Source organism: Eumetopias jubatus, unplaced genomic scaffold (assembly GCF_037043125.1).
Source record: "Eumetopias jubatus isolate StellerSeaLion01/CBP00866 unplaced genomic scaffold, mEumJub1_p1.0 scaffold_3, whole genome shotgun sequence".
Taxonomy (NCBI): Eukaryota; Metazoa; Chordata; class Mammalia; order Carnivora; family Otariidae; genus Eumetopias; species Eumetopias jubatus.
Genome location: NW_028274809.1, coordinates 125885823 through 125902883, shown reverse-complemented (window position 1 = coordinate 125902883; position 17061 = coordinate 125885823). Strand labels below are relative to the sequence as shown.

The following is a 17061-nucleotide window of genomic DNA, read 5'->3' as shown; positions in this document are numbered from 1 at the left end:
TAAGTGACAATATCCCTGAATATCCCCATCTGTGGAATTAGAGTGATAGATAAGCCTTGGAATGCAAAAAAAGTATTACCAAGAATTCTGGTTTTTATTGCCACAAAGAGTACCAGTGGATCATTTCCCCTGCGACCTATTCAGGTGACATATAGAAATCCCTGAGTATTCTCTAATTGCTTGGAGTTCTTCCCTTGCTGTCACTGTACTTAAAAGGAATTAGTACTGCTCTCCATTTATAGCAATAACCAAGAGAGCTCTCCTCAGACACCTGAACTTGGGTCAAGGCCGGCCTGGCACGCGGAGCCGCCTCGGACACGGCCCGGCACCTCTCCCCAAGCGTAGGGAGGAGGCGGCATGGCTCACTGGTGTGCCGCCGCTTACCTGGCTGACCACTCGGAATGGTCCTACCTTGCTCTTTGGAAATGGGCCAACCTGTGAGCCCTTGAGGAATGAGAAAAGGAGAGATTGAGGTTGGTTGAATGAAGGACCAAGGTGGAACAACTCAATGCCCTACAGGCATTTAAGAATAGCAGATATGCAAATTCACTGTAAGCCCGTGGGGGTGGGGGCAGGTGTCAGAGACACTCAGCCCTTTCTTGGGTAGAGGCAAGTCTAGAGTGCAGAGCCTCTAGAGGGGCCTGGAGTGTAAGCTGCCGACCGACCCTTGCAGGAATCTGTTCTTCTAGGGCTCCTCTCCACCTCACTCATTCCTACTAGGAGCATTATCTCCTGGGTGCCTTATTGCTCCATTTATTTGTCAAGCAGAAGAGGAGTCTAAGCCCTAGGGATGAAAAAGGCATAAGACAATGTCTTGAAAGTCTGAAAAAAATGCCACCCAGGAATCCTCACTAGAGCCACGGCTTATGCACATAGTATCTAATCAGGCAGAGTAATAAGTGCCAAGCATCATATGAGAAACACACATAGGGAGTATTATAAGGATTCCAAAGAAGGACAAGAAATAGGACTTTTAAATCAAAATACATGCTTATAGTATTATTATGTTTCAGGAGCATATTCCCTACACCTCTCCCCCAAAGGTGCACTGGATATGGTTGCTTATCTGGGATCCACCAAACCTCCCATTGACCAAAATTTCTCAAAACCCCTACTAGAGTGTAGACACTAGAGGGCAGGGAATTTTGTCTGGTCTGCTAATGATGCCTAGCAAGTGTAAGTATGCCTGAGATAGAGTGGTATTGAATCACTGCTTGTTGGATAAATGAATGCCATGATAGCATCTAGTCAAGCAGACTGCAGGTTACAAAGCACAGCCATACCTATTTTCTCACTTAGTCTCCACAATAGCCCTGTGAGGTGGGCTGTTAGTCTTAATCTTCATTTTATAGGAGAGGGAGTCAGCGTTCAACTACTGCCCAAAGTAACTCACCTACTAATTTACATTTTACTAGTTTGGAGGCAGTTGCTGCTCATCCAGCCCTGACTCCATGCCTTCTTACCACTCCCAAAGTGCCTGCCTTAGGAAGAGGATGGCTGGGGGGAGGGTGGCCTCACTAACATGTCCTTGTGACTTGTTTCAGGTGGGTCTTTTTCGAAAATCGGGCGTGAAATCTCGAATCCATGCGTTACGTCAGATGAATGAGAACTTCCCCGAGAATGTCAGCTATGAGGACCAGTCTGCGTATGACGTGGCGGATATGGTCAAACAGTTCTTCCGGGACCTCCCAGAGCCTCTTTTCACCAACAAGCTCAGCGAGACCTTCCTCCACATCTATCAGTGTAAGTGGAAGGAATGGAGAGCAGTGTTCTCATGTGCACTCATCCACTTAAAAAGCATTCTATAGACTGAGGTCTAGTTACACAAGTAGTACATGAATCCATAAAGAAATGTATAAAAGTTATCATTCTCTGCTTCTTTCCAGAAGTAAACTTTGTTCCCAGTTTGACATGGAAATCTCCAGGCCATTTGTTATGCGTTTGAAAATACCTTTTTGACATCAAAGTTTTCCTTCTCAGTAGGGTTTTGCGTAAGGTCTAAAACTAACGTTCAGTGTAATTTTAATAACTTTAAAATGAGAAGGGGACACTATAGAATTTATTTTGTATATAAATGTTTTTTAAAACTTAAATTTAAGTTTTTAAAGATTAAGCATTGCCTTGGGATATATGAAATTCAAAGCCAAATGTGTTAAGATGACCAGAAATGAAAAGCAAATGTATTTTAATACAGTGTATTTTAATTGGCAAAAAGTAGGCAAACCAAATCAAGCTTATGTTTAATGCAACGAATTTATATCTTCACTTGGAATTTTTTAAGTGATATTAAATTGAAAATTCTCAGCAAAGCCTCTATAATTAAAATAATCATTGAATAAAACAATTGCTGATTAAAAAGCGTATCCTTCCAAAGGTAGCTACAAGGGGGGTGGTAGAAATGAACACGTGACTCTTTTCTAGATGCAATAATGTTATGATTATAAATTATTTCAGTGGTCCAAGTCCTGATTCTTTATAAAAATATAAAAATATTTGGCCTGTGGACTTTGAGTTTTCAGGAAAATATGACTGAAATGGGAATCAACAAATGGAATTGATCCAATTTGAAGAAGATCCTTGCTATAGAGAATTCTGTGCTGTGTTTAAGGAGACTATAATATTGCAAATCCAAAAAGGATTATAATAAATACCACTTGTAAAAACAGGATAAAGTGATGACCCACTAAGTAAACATTATTTTGTCAAAGTGAATAGGCTAAGTTAAATTAATGATACATGTCACGTGAGCCCAAACACAGAGAGTTCAGGACTTTGTTGCCTTAAGAGGTCGAGCTGCATTCTCCAGTTAAGCCTCCTTCATGGTTTGGAACTATCATATATGATTCTTTACATTTAATCAGTTCTCAGGTTAGGGTCGACACTAGTCTAAGGTTAAAGTCAGATTGTTTCTAAGAAATAAATCTCTTTGGCCCTTTCTGAGACTCACCAACAAGAAACCAGATCAAAGCAGTGTTTATTTTAGCTGAGCAAACATTTACTGAGTTCCGCTTACGCGCAGGGCAGTGCAGTGTGCTGCAGATGATATGGATGGGTAAGACTTACTCTCTGCTCTTAAGGATCTTACAACTGAGGGAGATGAGACATGTACATATATAACTGCCATACAGCAAGATTGGAGAAATGCCATAATAAGGTTACAAAGAAAATCCAAGGAGGTTGAGATGAGGACTAGGACTTGGTGGGGAACTGGCAGCTGAAGGTGGAGAAATGGAAGGAACACGTCTTGAGTGACTCACATAGCATGAGCATGGTCCAGGAGGTTCCAGGGTATTCTTCTGGCTTGCGTGAATGGTAACTGTATGACACAGTACCAGTGACACTGAAAAATTAGACCGGGGCCATCCCAAGGAAGGCCATTGAATGTCAAGGCAAAGAGTTTATATTTGATTCATTAAGCACCGAGGAACCCTTGGGTGTTGTTGAGGGGGTTACCAGTTACAGTACTCTCAGCTGTAAAGACAGAACCAGAAATCCAACAAATAGTTTAAACAATAAGGAAATTTTATAATCACACATGACAAGAAATCTGGACAAAAGAAATTCCAAAGTCAGTTAATTTCATAGCTCAGTGATGCCAGGGCTGAAGTCAGCCTCTCTCGGTTACACCCTCAAGGTCACAATATGATTGCCACAACTTACAATGATTGTGTCTTCCTAAAATCACACTCAAAGGCAAGAAGAGAGCAGAAGGGCTTCTCCTGGGGCATATGTCTCTTTTTATCAAGGAGATAAATTTATAGAAGCTCCTAGCATTTATCTTGGTCACATAGGCCAGAAATGGTCTACATGTTCTCCCTTAAATCAATCACTGGAAAGAGGACTGGGATTACCACTTTGGGTTTAGGCCAACATGGTTATGCCCAGAGTATGAGGGAAGGAAAGGGCCCGTCTTCCCTGAGCATATTCCAGATGGCAGCCGAACAGAAAGTGTATTTTTTTATAGAGGGGGAAGGAGGGAATAGGTATTCAGTAGGTAGCCAAGTCTGTGTCTGCCACAAGGGTAAATGTGCATCAGGACTGCTCTTGTGATCCGTGAATCTGGGAGTGCTGAACAAGAGATATTGGGTTGTGCAAGAACGGAGGGTTAGTGAGTGAGCTAACACATTAACTGAGGCGCTGGATTACCTGCCGTGACTTCCAGCAGTGAGACTGGAAATTCAGTGTTCCATGGATAGACTCTGGAGTCAAAGAGGACTGGTCTTCCTCCCCTTCTCCAGAGCAGTTCTAGTTTTAGCTGTGTTACTTCTTGGACTTTCTTCAAATGATTAGAGTTTGGATGGGTAATGAAAATAGTTGAAACCCACTGGTCTCCTGGAGGGAGAAGGATGGAGGGATCAGATACTTTAAGACAGTAGTCTTAAAGTTTGGTGACTGGGAGAATACTGGAAAAAAGAGGGGAAGGCGAGCTGGTGTGAGGGCAGGGAGAGGAGAGGTGTTCAGAATCAATTGGATGTTGTGTTTGAGGTGCTGATAGCCATCCGCATGGTCGCTATTATCAACACTTAGATATGCAGATCTAGAATAGTCTCCTGAGAGCTGAGAAAGAGGCAGGAACCATAGGAATGTCAAGTGTGACAAAGGTCCAAGAGGATAAGATCCAAAATGAATGCTGAATTTAGGGATTAATGGTTGACCTTCACAATCATTTTTAGTAGAAAATATTAGAGGATACTTTCTGATGGATAAAGGAATACGTGAGTGAAGGGAAAGTTGAGACAGCATGTAGCCATGACAAGATGACTCTTAAAAATGTTGTTAAGAGAAGGTTAGCCATCTAAAGTTAAACAATGTACACACTAGACATCTTAGCTAAAGCAGCATATTAAAAGCAGTTCAGTGGCTCAACTGAATTTCTACACTTCAGTGACAAGCTTGAAATCGTTAGTGGTATCTCCTGTTTCAGCACAAGCAAGAAAAAAGAACAAGGTTCTGCTATAATTTGAACAAAATGGCTCTTTTCTACTCAACCCAAGTCTATCCTGTGCCACACACTGGACGTGGTGGGGGTAGAGATGGGTTCTAGAACATTGAATGTAGTCAGGCTTTTCCAGAAATGTGGATTTGCTGGCTGAACGGGGCCAGGAGTGTGCCCAGCGCTGGGATGTATGATGGTGGGGAGGCGCAGGACCCGGGGAGAGGGTCACACACAGCCCCTCTGGGGCAGCAGGCTCCAGATGTCTTTATCATGTACCCTACAAATAGTAAATATCTGAGCATGTTTACTTATTTCTTTCTCATAATAGAAATATACTGTGATCTACTGTGATCTACTGTGCATGTTATAAAATATACCCAATCAGTATTTTTAAAGCGTGAGAGAAAACATAAACACCATTGGAAGTCCTGATGCTTTCTTCTCACAAGTCAAGGATTGTCACAGGCACATTCCCCCACCCCTTCAGAGGACAGACAGCCTACTGCAGAGACCTGCTCTAGAACATGGTATTTTAAGAAAGACAGTGTAACCAAAGTGAGCTCCTGATGGTATCTTTTGGAGTGAGAAGAATAAGGGCGGTGAGTCAGATCAGTAATAAACCCAGCCAGGGGGCATCAAAATGTAGTGCCTAGCACCCATCTGCCATGATTTTCCCTATCAGTTCACAGCATATATTCGGGGCCAGTGCCCTTCTAAGTCGGCATGACCAGCACCCACCACCACCACCCCACAAGGACCACCCTGAAGGGGAATGGCCTGACAGGGCCAGACTCGCTCCATAACCTTAGCGAGCCTGGTTCCTCTTCCCCAAGTACAACCTCAATTTCCATTCTCCCCAAGATTATGAAATGCATGTCATTGGGTCACCACATGAAGCCAATAACGCACCTCCTCTGCACCAAGCCCTGGGTGACTAGCAGGAAAAAGAAAGATGCGTCCGGCTGATGCTTAAGGAGCTGACCCACTAGGAGTCATTCCAGAGGGCCAACCAGCTGGATCCCACTGTGGTTAATTGTGCCAAACTGGCATCAAGGCCTGGCGGCTCCACTAGGGGTGGGGAGAGGCGAGGCTGCCGTCCCCTAACACAGTGGTGTCCAAACACGCCCCACAGAGCCCTGGGCATCCCAAAAGGTGCTTCCCAAGCTGTCTGGTGGGAGGGTGGGTGTGAGGGAAGCCAGGCTGACAGTGCCCCAGCCTATCGCCAACTTCAGGCAGAGCAGAAAACCAGTCTGGACACAGCTGAGCAGGTGGATGGCTCAGAGACCATGAAAGGCCAGGATGGTGACGTTCCTTGCCAAACAGCATCTCATTGTAAAGGCACAGGGGGGTTCAGAGGTGGACGGCTGGGGTTCCAGTCCCAGCTGTGCCTCTCACCAGCTGTGGGTCCTGAGCAGTGACTGACTTCTTTGTGCCATGAGTGGCCATCGCCATGGTTGTGGATGATGGTTGTCTCTCTGAGTGTGTCTTCACACAGGGAAGGTGGACCTTACTCACTGTGTCCCAGCTCTTCCTGCGGCTGTCCCTCTCATGACCTGGCACCCACTTTTCCGTAGATGTCCCCAAGGAGCAGCGGCTGCAGGCAGTGCAGGCTGCCATCCTACTTCTGGCCGATGAGAGCAGGGAGGTCTTGCAGACGCTGCTGTGCTTTCTCAATGACGTGGTCAACTTGGTGGAGGAGAACCAGATGACACCCATGAATCTTGCTGTGTGTCTGGCCCCCTCCCTCTTCCATCTTAATTTACTGAAGAAGGAAAGCTCCCCCAGGTGCGTTTTTCTCATCAACAACCATAATCCTAAACCGGGTATTTCCCATAGTTGATTAAAAAAAAAAAAAAATTCTTGTGTTGTATTTCAACTTAAGGATTTGTCAGCATTTAGTTTATGATCAGAAAGTGTTTCGAGGTGACCATAATTCATGGGCTAGATATGAATCCAACTAGTCTTGGAGGATGCCCACTACGATCCAAAAGCCTGAGGATCTGTGGGTAGTGTGTGGGTGGGAAGGAGGAAGAAGTACAAAAATCCCTGTTTACAATCTTTAATGAAAAAGGGGGGACTTCACAGCACCTGCAGTGACGTGGTTTCAAACTCGGGGGAAGAAATAGACGAATTTCTCCCCCAGCAGTCATTCCTGCCCTTGTATTTTTACAAGGCTTTTCATTATGAACTGTCAGACTCTTAGCCTGACTCAGAGTATCTAGGCCATGTGGTCACTGTTTTTATTTGGAAATGAGAAAGTCTGGGATCTGGATCAGCATCCGGCCGTGAAGCGACAACGAAAGGGTTGGGCTCTGTGTTGCGCAAAGCTCTCGAGTGAAGGATCTGCTTGTGACTCTGCCCTTCAATTACAGAGTCATACAGAAGAAATACGCCACCGGGAAGCCAGATCAAAAGGACCTCAGTGAGAACCTGGCCGCCGCGCAGGGGCTTGCCCACATGATCACAGAATGCGACAGACTGTTTGAGGTGAGCGAAAGGTTCCAGCAGCCTTCCTCTAGCTCCTGGAGCCAGATAAGATGCTTGGGATGGTGGCTGCATTTTCGGCTCATCGGGGTTTGCTCCTGATTTTACAATGACAATAGTACCCTCTGTAGCTCTGGTCTTTGCCTCCAAGAAATGTGAGGAGCTGGCTGAGTAATTGAGACTCTGCCGGTTAGACACCTGGAGTTACTATGCTGATGGTTTTCAAGAAAACGGTCACATTACCTTCCGTTCAGGTTCAAGGCCAGCCAGCCAACTCTGCTGCATTTGTTAACTTGGACTTGATGAAGTTCAACATCTGTGTATGCGTGATATTCAGCAATCCCTGTTAACTAAGAGTCCATGACAGCTTATGAGTTTAGCCACAGATAGGTTCAAGAAGGAACTCAACTAGACTTCTGGCATACTTTTTGTGGTAAAGTTGGCATTTGTAAATGGGGAAAGTGTGCTAAAAAGGTAAAGCTATTTCTAAGTCATATTTGATATTTCCCTTAAGTCTGTGTGCTTTAAGTTTCCTGAGGCCATATTTTGCCAAACTGAATAAAAACACATTAAAGATAAAATAAAAGGAAAACGGAAAGACTGAAAGGGAAGTCATTGCAATGTTTTGAATAATAACTGTAGTCTCAGAAACGTATTTGTTTTTCCTGACTTTAGGAAACTCCCCCACCCCAGCCTTGCCGCTGATCTTGGAAAAACATCCCTTGCCCCATGGCACTAGGCCCATTGCCCATACTGTGGTTTTTGACGAAATTACTTTGCTTTCTCTAACTATGAGTCTCAGCATCTCTTTAGCTCAGTATGTTGCTCTTTCGTGCATCTGTTCGTTCAGGTCCCGCATGAGTTGGTAGCCCAGTCCCACAACTCATACATGGAGGCTGAGATCCACGCTCCAACTCTGGAAGACCTGGGGACCCAGCTGGAGGAGAGCGGGGCAACTTTCCATACGTACCTGGAACATCTTGTCCAGGGCCTCCAAAAAGAAGCCAAGGAGAAGTTCAAAGCCTGGGTCACGTGCTCTAGCACAGACAACACAGATCTTGCTTTCAAAAAGGTAATCTCAAGAGGTTGGAAAAAATTACCCCCAAAGAGTCCGGTGCGGTTAAGAAGCAGGGATTTGTTTCCAGGGGCACCTGGGTGGCTCAGTCAGTTAAGCATCTGACTCTTGATTTCGGTTCAGGTCATGATCTCGGGGTCGTGAGATTGAGCCCCGAGTCGTGCTCTGCACTGGGTGTAGAGCCTGCTTAGGATTCTCTCTCTCCCTCTCCCTCTGCCACTCCCCTCCCCACCACCCTCTAAAAATATATAAATAAATAAAATAGATAAATAAAAATGGCCGCTCTGTCCATGGGGCTTGGTACGCACATGAATGGGTCAAAAATCCACTCTGGAGACTTGCCGAGCTGTCCCTGTTGCACATAATCCGAGTGTGTGTGAAGCTAGGCTGCTGGCTGCCAGTCTTATCCCTGTCCCTTATCTGTGTGACGTTGGGCAAGTCGCATGCCTCTCTGTGCCTGGCTTCTCATTTGCATAATGGACATCATCCCACCATGGTCAGAGGACGGCTATTTACAAATCAAATGCGTTAGAATCTTTCCCGGCACGCAGTACATACTGTATGGGTTGGTGGTTACTATTTGTCTTATCGTTATTTTTCTTCTAAGCCTAAAGATGAACATCCTAAAATTTTAACCCTGAGGTGTGCAGAATCACTCTTTCCAGTTACACCATCAGTGATGTTTTGTGAAGGTCCAGTGGAGAATGATAGGTGTGGGTTGGGACTAGTTGACCTCTTCAGCCTTCGATGGTGTCTTTCCTAAGGTGGGAGACGGGCACCCGCTGAAGCTGTGGAAGGCCTCTGTGGAGGTAGAAGCGCCCCCCTCCGTGGTTTTGAACCGTGTGCTGAGAGAGCGCCACCTGTGGGATGAGGATTTTGTGCAGTGGAAGGTTGTGGAAACCCTGGACAAGCAAACAGAAATCTATCAGTATGTGTTGAACAGCATGGCCCCCCACCCTTCCCGAGACTTCGTGGTTCTCAGGTAAGCCTGACTCTAGGGTTTAAGGTATTTTTTTTTTTCCCAAAAGCAGATGAAGAGCTGCATATTTAAGCATTTCACAGCGTTCTACCACCGAAGTTCAGCCTCCACTGGGAACACTAGGCTGGCACGCATTTCCCTCCGTGAAACCTGACTTCGCTGTATTTATGCCCGACTTCCTGCTTCCTTCACCCAATTTACGGCTCTGCCGGCCTCCCTTCTGGCCCTTTTTGCTATGGAGCATACGGTTTATTAGGCCGTAAATATTGTTCATTTCCTCAGAACAAAGTCCCAAGAATAGCTGCTGTTTGTCCAGTTGCACTTTCTGCCAAATTATGCAAATCGAATCGGACTTGTCTCCTGATTTTGCCTTCCTCCCTGGGGAAAGCAAGTCTTGGGTTTGTGTAACTCCCACGGCGGAAGCGTGTGTAACTTCAAAACCCATCTGTATAACTTCGGATTTTCACAACTCATTGCCACGTAGGGAAAGCTTGGCACAACCCTGAAGGTCCAACTATGCAGAGAAGGTCAGATGTCCAGTCAGATTTCAGGGCTGGACAAGGCCTGCAAGTGTTTTGTCTACTGTTGAAGCATTGCTTCTGATCGGTTTGTGGGCTGAGTTCTGGCCCCCTGCCCTCTGGGTTTGGAAGGGGGAGCTCAACCCGTGACAGGAGGTGTGCAGCTGTGCCCATGAGCTGGTGAGTCAGCAGTGAATCCGAAAGAACATGGATTGAGGAAACTAAGAAAGCAAATAAAATATAATTAAATCAGTGTATTCTCTTTTATTGAGAACTGATGGCAAACACTGTCTCTTCCCATAATTAGCAGGGTCAAAGGAATCGCTAGTGAAATTTCCAAATGTCTATTTCAAATAGTTTCTTTATGAAAATCGTTTTGATGGCACACTCCAGGTTACTTTTCACGTGGGCCTTCGGAATTGGTCCTTGGGACCCTGAATTTGGAGGGCCATTTTTCCCTAAATACATGGGTTTGTCTTAGCAACCTGGGGATCCTGGTGGAGAATGTGGTCAGTCTTAAGGGTGGCTTATTACCACGGTTATGGGGACATTTGTCATCTCATGGAATTTAAACTGCACACCTTCATTCTTGTAAGCAGCAAATCAAATAGTTCTTCTGGGATGGCAGCCATGTGGATGGAGCCATGCCGTAGCCTGCCTCTTCCTTCCCCCTGGAGGGGGCTGAGGGTCGGAGTCCATGCATGGAACCTCCCTCCTTCGATCCACCCGGCAGTCCCACCAGCCTATTGCTCAGTGCAGAGCATCATTCCAGCCCCGTGGGGAGGCTGTGGGGATGTTGCAGTGAATACAACAGACCTGTGGGCTCTCGGGGTTTACATTTTATCAGGGAGGGAGGGTCAATAAATAGTAATTAAGGGGATAATGTTACCCATCCTATGGGGGGGGGGCAGGAGGAGGATAAGTAAGATAGGAGGATGGCAAGGGTTGAATTTTAAATATAGCGGTTAAGGCAGAGTCTCACAGCATTGATAGTTGACCCACAACTAGGAGGAGAAAGTGGGTGGGTCATGAGTCTCTGATACGGAAGAGCGCAACACTCGAGAATATTAACTATGCACCAGACATGGTCCCTGCAACAAGGGATGCCTGTGGTTATGATACCAGAAGGTAGAAAGTGACAAGTACGGTGGGGAAATCGCAGAGCCGAAACACTTCCTGTCTTCCGAGTGCCGCCCTATTAGACTAGCAATCCCTTCAGGATTGCCACTTGTACTTGCGTTATCTCCTTCTCTAAATCCCCAGGAGCTTCCGGTGATGGTTACGGCAGCTTTTTCCATTTTGTCCCCACGAATCTGTACAACTCCCCGTCTTTATTGCTAATCATATCATCCGGCATGAGGAGAATGGTCGCACCCGTGGAGAAGCTGCTAGGCATTTGTGTAGGGCTTGCTTCTTCCCAGGTTCTTGTGGGGCACGTATAATAGTTTCTCTTTCTGGTGTGGTAGGGTGGGACGGACGAAGTTATAGATGACGTGGCCAAGCCGGGGGTAGGGTTTGTGACGTAAATAACTGGGATTATGATAATGAAACCTATGTCCTGTGATAGAAATGTTCGTTATGCAGATGCCCTCATGGTTCCCGACTTCCATCTACAGCATTTTCCCAAGGGGTAGCCCCATCTCGGCTGGAATAGCTCCTGTAACAGGGAGCTTACTACTCCTCATACCACCTGGTTCGTTTTTGGAGAGTGCACTTTGTGAGTCAGGTCTTCCCTCTCCTGAGCTGACACATGCCGTCCCATGTCTGCCGGCTGGGGTCAGATCAGCTGTGCTTTTGTCATTCCACTCGGGAGCCACTCAGGTATTTGAAAACAGTTAGCAGGCCACATGGGTTTAGTTACTTCAGGCTAAGCACCCCCAGCTCACTTTTTCCTTTAGGACTGAGTTGAGCATCGCCTTCTCCTGTAGGCCCCCCTTCCCTTCCACAGGGTTGCAGAGCACTGTGTACACAGCCCCATCACCCCACTTTCCTTGGTCTTTTATGGGTCTCTTTGTACGTCTGTTCCCTCTTCCTCGGCTGTATATCTTTGTGTCCTTAGTGGCTTCTCCTGTGCCCAGCAGATGTTTGCTGAACGAATGGAATGGGCAAGTCCTAATTCTAAAACTCTAAGACCAGCCCTTCAGGAGTGGCCAGGAACCTCTGCAGCCTCGATTTGGGGGTTCCAAAGGCAGACTGGGAAGCTGCAAGACCGTCGCTAGCCTCTGGGTCAGGGGGCTGAGGGCCTTGCTTTGAACAGCACTGTAAAAATTTTACACACCCTTATGGAAGCCATTAGTTTAATCTAAGTAAGTAGGATGGGGATTTGAGCAGGAAAATGTAGGTGTAACCCTCAGCACAGGGTCCAGGTTTTTCTTTCTCTCTTAGTCCTAGTTTTAATGTGCCGGTTGTTTTGCTACAGGACCTGGAAGACTGATTTGCCCAAAGGCATGTGTACCCTGGTGTCCCTCTCTGTGGAGCACGAGGAAGCCCAGCTCATGGGCGGTGTGCGGGCCGTGGTGATGGATTCTCAGTACTTGATAGAACCCTGCGGCTCTGGCAAATCGAGACTGACCCACATCTGCAGGATAGACCTGAAGTAAGTGTGCACTACCCAGGATGGCAGGCTCGCTCTGGGAGCCTCAGTTCAAGTGGCGGAGTCGCCAGGGCCCTGTTTGTCGTCCTGACTTCTTGTTTCACTGTACTTTGTTTTTTCACTGCCACTAGCATGCTTTCATCGATGATTACTGACACCTCCCCCTCTCTGCTTTCCTTTTCGTCATCTTTCCTAAAACTCTGACATTCTCCTGCAGCCCTCTGCTCGTTTTTCTTTTCAGCACCGTTCCCGCTTACCTATGTGTGCTTCTCATACAGAGCAAACACACCACGTGGTGGCTTCTCAGTCACTGCGAGTCCCCTTCTCTTGTGCTGCTGCCGTGCCTGCTCTCCCTGTGTGGTCCCTTCCTGTTGCCCTGCTTGCAGAAGTAGCTACCTGAAATCCAACCCCATCAGGGCAGTCATGATGCAGAACAAGCTCTTCGTCTGGGTACAGAGACACTGAGATTCCTCAGTGAGTTCCAGAATTCAGTCTGAATCTTAGCGCTGAAAAGACAGACTGAATCCTTGGCCAGAAAAGCATTTTCCAGGCACCTGATGACAGAATGAGGTTCTCGGGTCCTTCAGGGGTCAGCCCCCAGTTGTAGGCAAGCGCACTCATGAGCAGGGCACAGGACAGCCCTGTCTACCGTGATAAAGTGCTGAGATTTGGAAAAAGCTTTTCCCACTTCCTTTCTGATTTTTGTCCCCACAGAGGTCACTCCCCAGAGTGGTACAATAAAGGCTTCGGACATCTGTGTGCAGCGGAAGTTGCCAGGATTAGAAACTCTTTTCAGCCCCTCATTGCTGAGGGTCCAGAAACTAAAATCTGAGTTTTCCCCAGTGTGACATCAAACTCAGGGAAGAGGAAGTGAACGGAAACACTTGTGGGAGAGAGAGTGCTTGTGAGAAAGCAAGAGAGAGAGAGAGAGAGAGAGAGAGAGACTGAGTGACATGGTTAATGCTTTTAAAGATGGAAACACTGAGGAGTCAGAATGTTGAAGATGCAAGAATTTCTGAGAACTTTCCTAGCCCTCCTGGAGATGGCTACATCCCTACTAATATAATATTTTTAAAAATCAGAACATTTATCTATGTTACTTAAAATTAAATGGATTATTCCTTGTGCATTGCCTAATTTGCTATTTAAAGGCTTCTAAGAAGCGTATTCTTAACTGTAAATAAATGTATGTATAGCATATGTACATATGTGTGTATATCTCTATCTTTATTGTATATATGTACAATACCAATTTTATATATATTTGCGTCTTTTGAAAAGGAACGCGTCTGACTCAGTGAGTCCCTTCCTCACTCACGTGGTTCTTTCCAAGTTGCTCTGGGCCCATCCCCCCACTGTCCTGTAAACGGAGCAGAATCTGCTGCTAACACCGAGGTGTGAAAATGTGTAGTCTGTCAGTCTGCCCTGATGTTTAACCAAAGATCAGCGAACCAAAGGAAAACAACATTCAGAGGTTCTTATGTGTTGTCAGTTTGTGTTATTCAAAAACGGAGCGTGGAGTGTTGGATAAAGCCAGGAAAAGAATACTTACTCCTCTTAAAAGCACAGAAGTGAGGAAGAAGTTGTGACCAAAGGGAAGGCTGCGGGACCAGTTGCCCATGGACCCAGCCAGATGCAGCTTCAGGGACATGTCAGATGCCCACGGGCCACTGGAGTCAGCACAAGCTGACTGAAAGAAACTTTATTTCCCTGCTGGTTAGAGCCAACTAGCGTAGCCTTTGCATATTCACAGCCAAAGGGAGCCTCTGTGTTTTATCAGGTTTTCATAGATACATTTCATCATGTTCTTAAATGTCATTCTATATGACCAGTGCCCTGTTTGGTCACAGTTAATTGGCATTTTCTTACCAATATATTGCACTGAATTGAACTCTGGAAGCCAGGCAAGGGGAGGCGATGTCATTCGAGAGTCCTGGACCATCGCAGTTTCAGGGAATTCTTATTTTGCTCTATACGATGCTCTTCATTCAAGTTTTGCAATTTGAAAGACAGAGTTTTAAACTAACAGTAAGACCAAAACTATGCTCTGCAATTAGTGTTAGAAAACATAAACAGGTTTCTTAATTTCATATTTCTTCATTAGCCAGTCAAGCTTACCTAGGTGTTTGACCCAACCTTATTTATTATTGTATAGACTAAGTTGATTGACTCTCCTTAACCAATTGCTGATGGATTTAAGTTGTGGGGGGTTTTTTATTGTAATTCCACAACTGTAGAGAGGAAGATAAGTTATTATGTTCGGTTTCAGGGAGAGATTTTCTTTGGTAATCCATGAGAGATTGGTATCATAATTTAGCAACTGGTGTGGGAGGAAAAAAAAAATAAGTGTTTTCCCCTTTTCTGTATTGTGTGCATTTATGTTATTAGTAATGTTTCTTCCTATCAGCAATGTGCAATTCTTTTATTGAGAGAAATAAAAAATGCTATATATGAATTCTGCATGGTGCAAGGGAAATCATACTATTTGAATTATGGCCCAGGAATTTTTCATTTCCTTGCCTACACAAGAAGGTGCCAGCAAACCCATAATTTTCAATTTGGGCAGGGTTCTGTGAACAAAACAAATTCACTTCTGCCATGCATCTTAAATTTAACCATATAGGATGGATTACTTGCCTATGCAAAGACAAGATTAACGAAGTTTAGTCTCGTTTAATTCCTGTCCAGAGATGGAATCCTAGGTGTTTGGAAAATATGATAGACACACAAGGAAGAATCGAATTGTATCACCGAGCTTAGCATACACACGAATCACCTGGAGATCTGGTTCAAATGCAGACTCTGATTCAGGCAGTCTGGAGTAAGAGTCTCCATTTCTAACAAGTCTCGGGGATGCTCGTGCTGCTGGCCCTAAGATCACACACTCTGGGAAGCAAGAGGATACTGAAAACAAATGTGATTGTATTTCTGACTCCTCCTCTCTTCAAATTATCTGACTGGCTTTTCTGTTTTTACGCACGTACTAATCACATCACTGCTGCATAACACAGTGCGTCTACAAAAAAAAAAAAAAAAAGGAAAAAGGAGGGAAACGATGCATCAAGCTTGTTTGTCAAATACCACAGTGTTTTATTCGTTGTTATCTTGCCAATGGAAATAAAATATGATATTGCATTTAAATATTATATTTATACCTCATGTATATTCTTACCTCAATTGTTGGTATCAATCATCAATTGTAAATAAATAATTGCCAAGGCAAATAAATTTATATACATTAAATATTTCCTATTTTCTATAAAATATATGTTGATTTTCATGCCTCATCCTGTAAGTGGAAAACCTGTATTCAGTATCTCTCCCAAATACAAGGATGTTGTTACCAACATTCACTAACAGTCTGGGTGCCTTAATTTGTGTGTAAGGCATTAAAGTGATGGGAAGGGCTTATTTTTTTACATTTCATTGTTCTTAAGTCTGGAAGTTATAAAAACACATGGTACTTTTTATCAAAGAGTCAGTAAATTCTAGCTACATTTCATTTTCACTGAGTAGACAACAAATTGAGGTGTGATGAGGAGACTTCTGGCTGCACCACTAGACCAAGAAGAGCAGCCACATCTCACTCTAAACCTCTTGCCTTCATTCTTTTTGTTCTCTGCTTTACTTCTAAAAGATAACAAAAGTAGCTCCAAATTAAGTAAGCAGGCTCTCCCTAGCATTCTCAGCTACAGGCTGCAAAAGCCACTAGCCCAAAAGACCATATGCCCCCATAAAAATGTTCCAAACTTTGCTCTCTGCGTGTCTGTCTCCCTCATGCCTTCCCCCTTTACTTGAAAGTTTTGCCTTTCAGAGGCCAAGGAGGAATTTCAGCTGCCCCCTTTGTCCTTCCATGTGAAAGAAGAGAACATGGTGGTCATTCTAGCAGCCACTGGCTACGAATGTCCCGAGACCCCAGACCATATGAATTCAAATTCGATTGCAAGCATACTTGAAATTCTTAGGTCTGACATTGTTCTACTTCTGTCTTTTGATATTTGGCTACAGAAAAACTGGTTCTATGTCTTCTCAGGAAAATAACATAGAGGGTTAAAATAGACCCCAGCAAAGGGGAGTGTCACTCACAACACAAAAACAAAATTTGTGGGGGCTGACTGCACAAGGGATTAAGAAATAAACACTTGAAGGTACAGCATTGTAACACTGTAAAGCCACGGAGTTTGAACAACTGACAACATGCTGCGTTGGACATGCCTTGGGCAGACTACATCCTTTGTACATTGAATGTTGACTTCCATTCTAGCAATCCCACCCAACAGGCCACCCAGATGCCTCCCAACCCACATCCTCCTTGTGCACAGATGAGACTCAAAATCCCAAGTAATGCTGTTCCTTTGAAGCAAAACTTCCTGCATCGTTTGTTCATGCAGAACGCGTTCACCGAACACTGAGTGAGGGTGGGACACTGGGCAGGCAGAGGTGTGGATACAAAGAAGATAGTGTGGTATAGAAATA

At 45.0% G+C, this 17061-nt stretch overlaps 1 protein-coding gene across 1 annotated transcript in view; it reads left to right on the top strand.

Moving 5' to 3' along the window:
- The window catches only part of STARD13 (StAR related lipid transfer domain containing 13), a 96159-nt gene extending 80397 nt beyond the window's left edge, over positions 1 to 15762 (top strand). The window contains exons 8-14 of the mRNA XM_088021799.1: positions 1545 to 1743; positions 6511 to 6721; positions 7309 to 7423; positions 8271 to 8492; positions 9260 to 9477; positions 12412 to 12588; positions 13300 to 15762. Coding sequence (XP_087877925.1) covers positions 1545 to 1743; positions 6511 to 6721; positions 7309 to 7423; positions 8271 to 8492; positions 9260 to 9477; positions 12412 to 12588; positions 13300 to 13417 — 1260 coding nt within the window. The 3' untranslated portion in view covers positions 13418 to 15762. The remainder of the gene's footprint in view (positions 1 to 1544; positions 1744 to 6510; positions 6722 to 7308; positions 7424 to 8270; positions 8493 to 9259; positions 9478 to 12411; positions 12589 to 13299) is intronic.
- The last annotated feature ends 1299 nt before the right edge of the window (positions 15763 to 17061 follow it).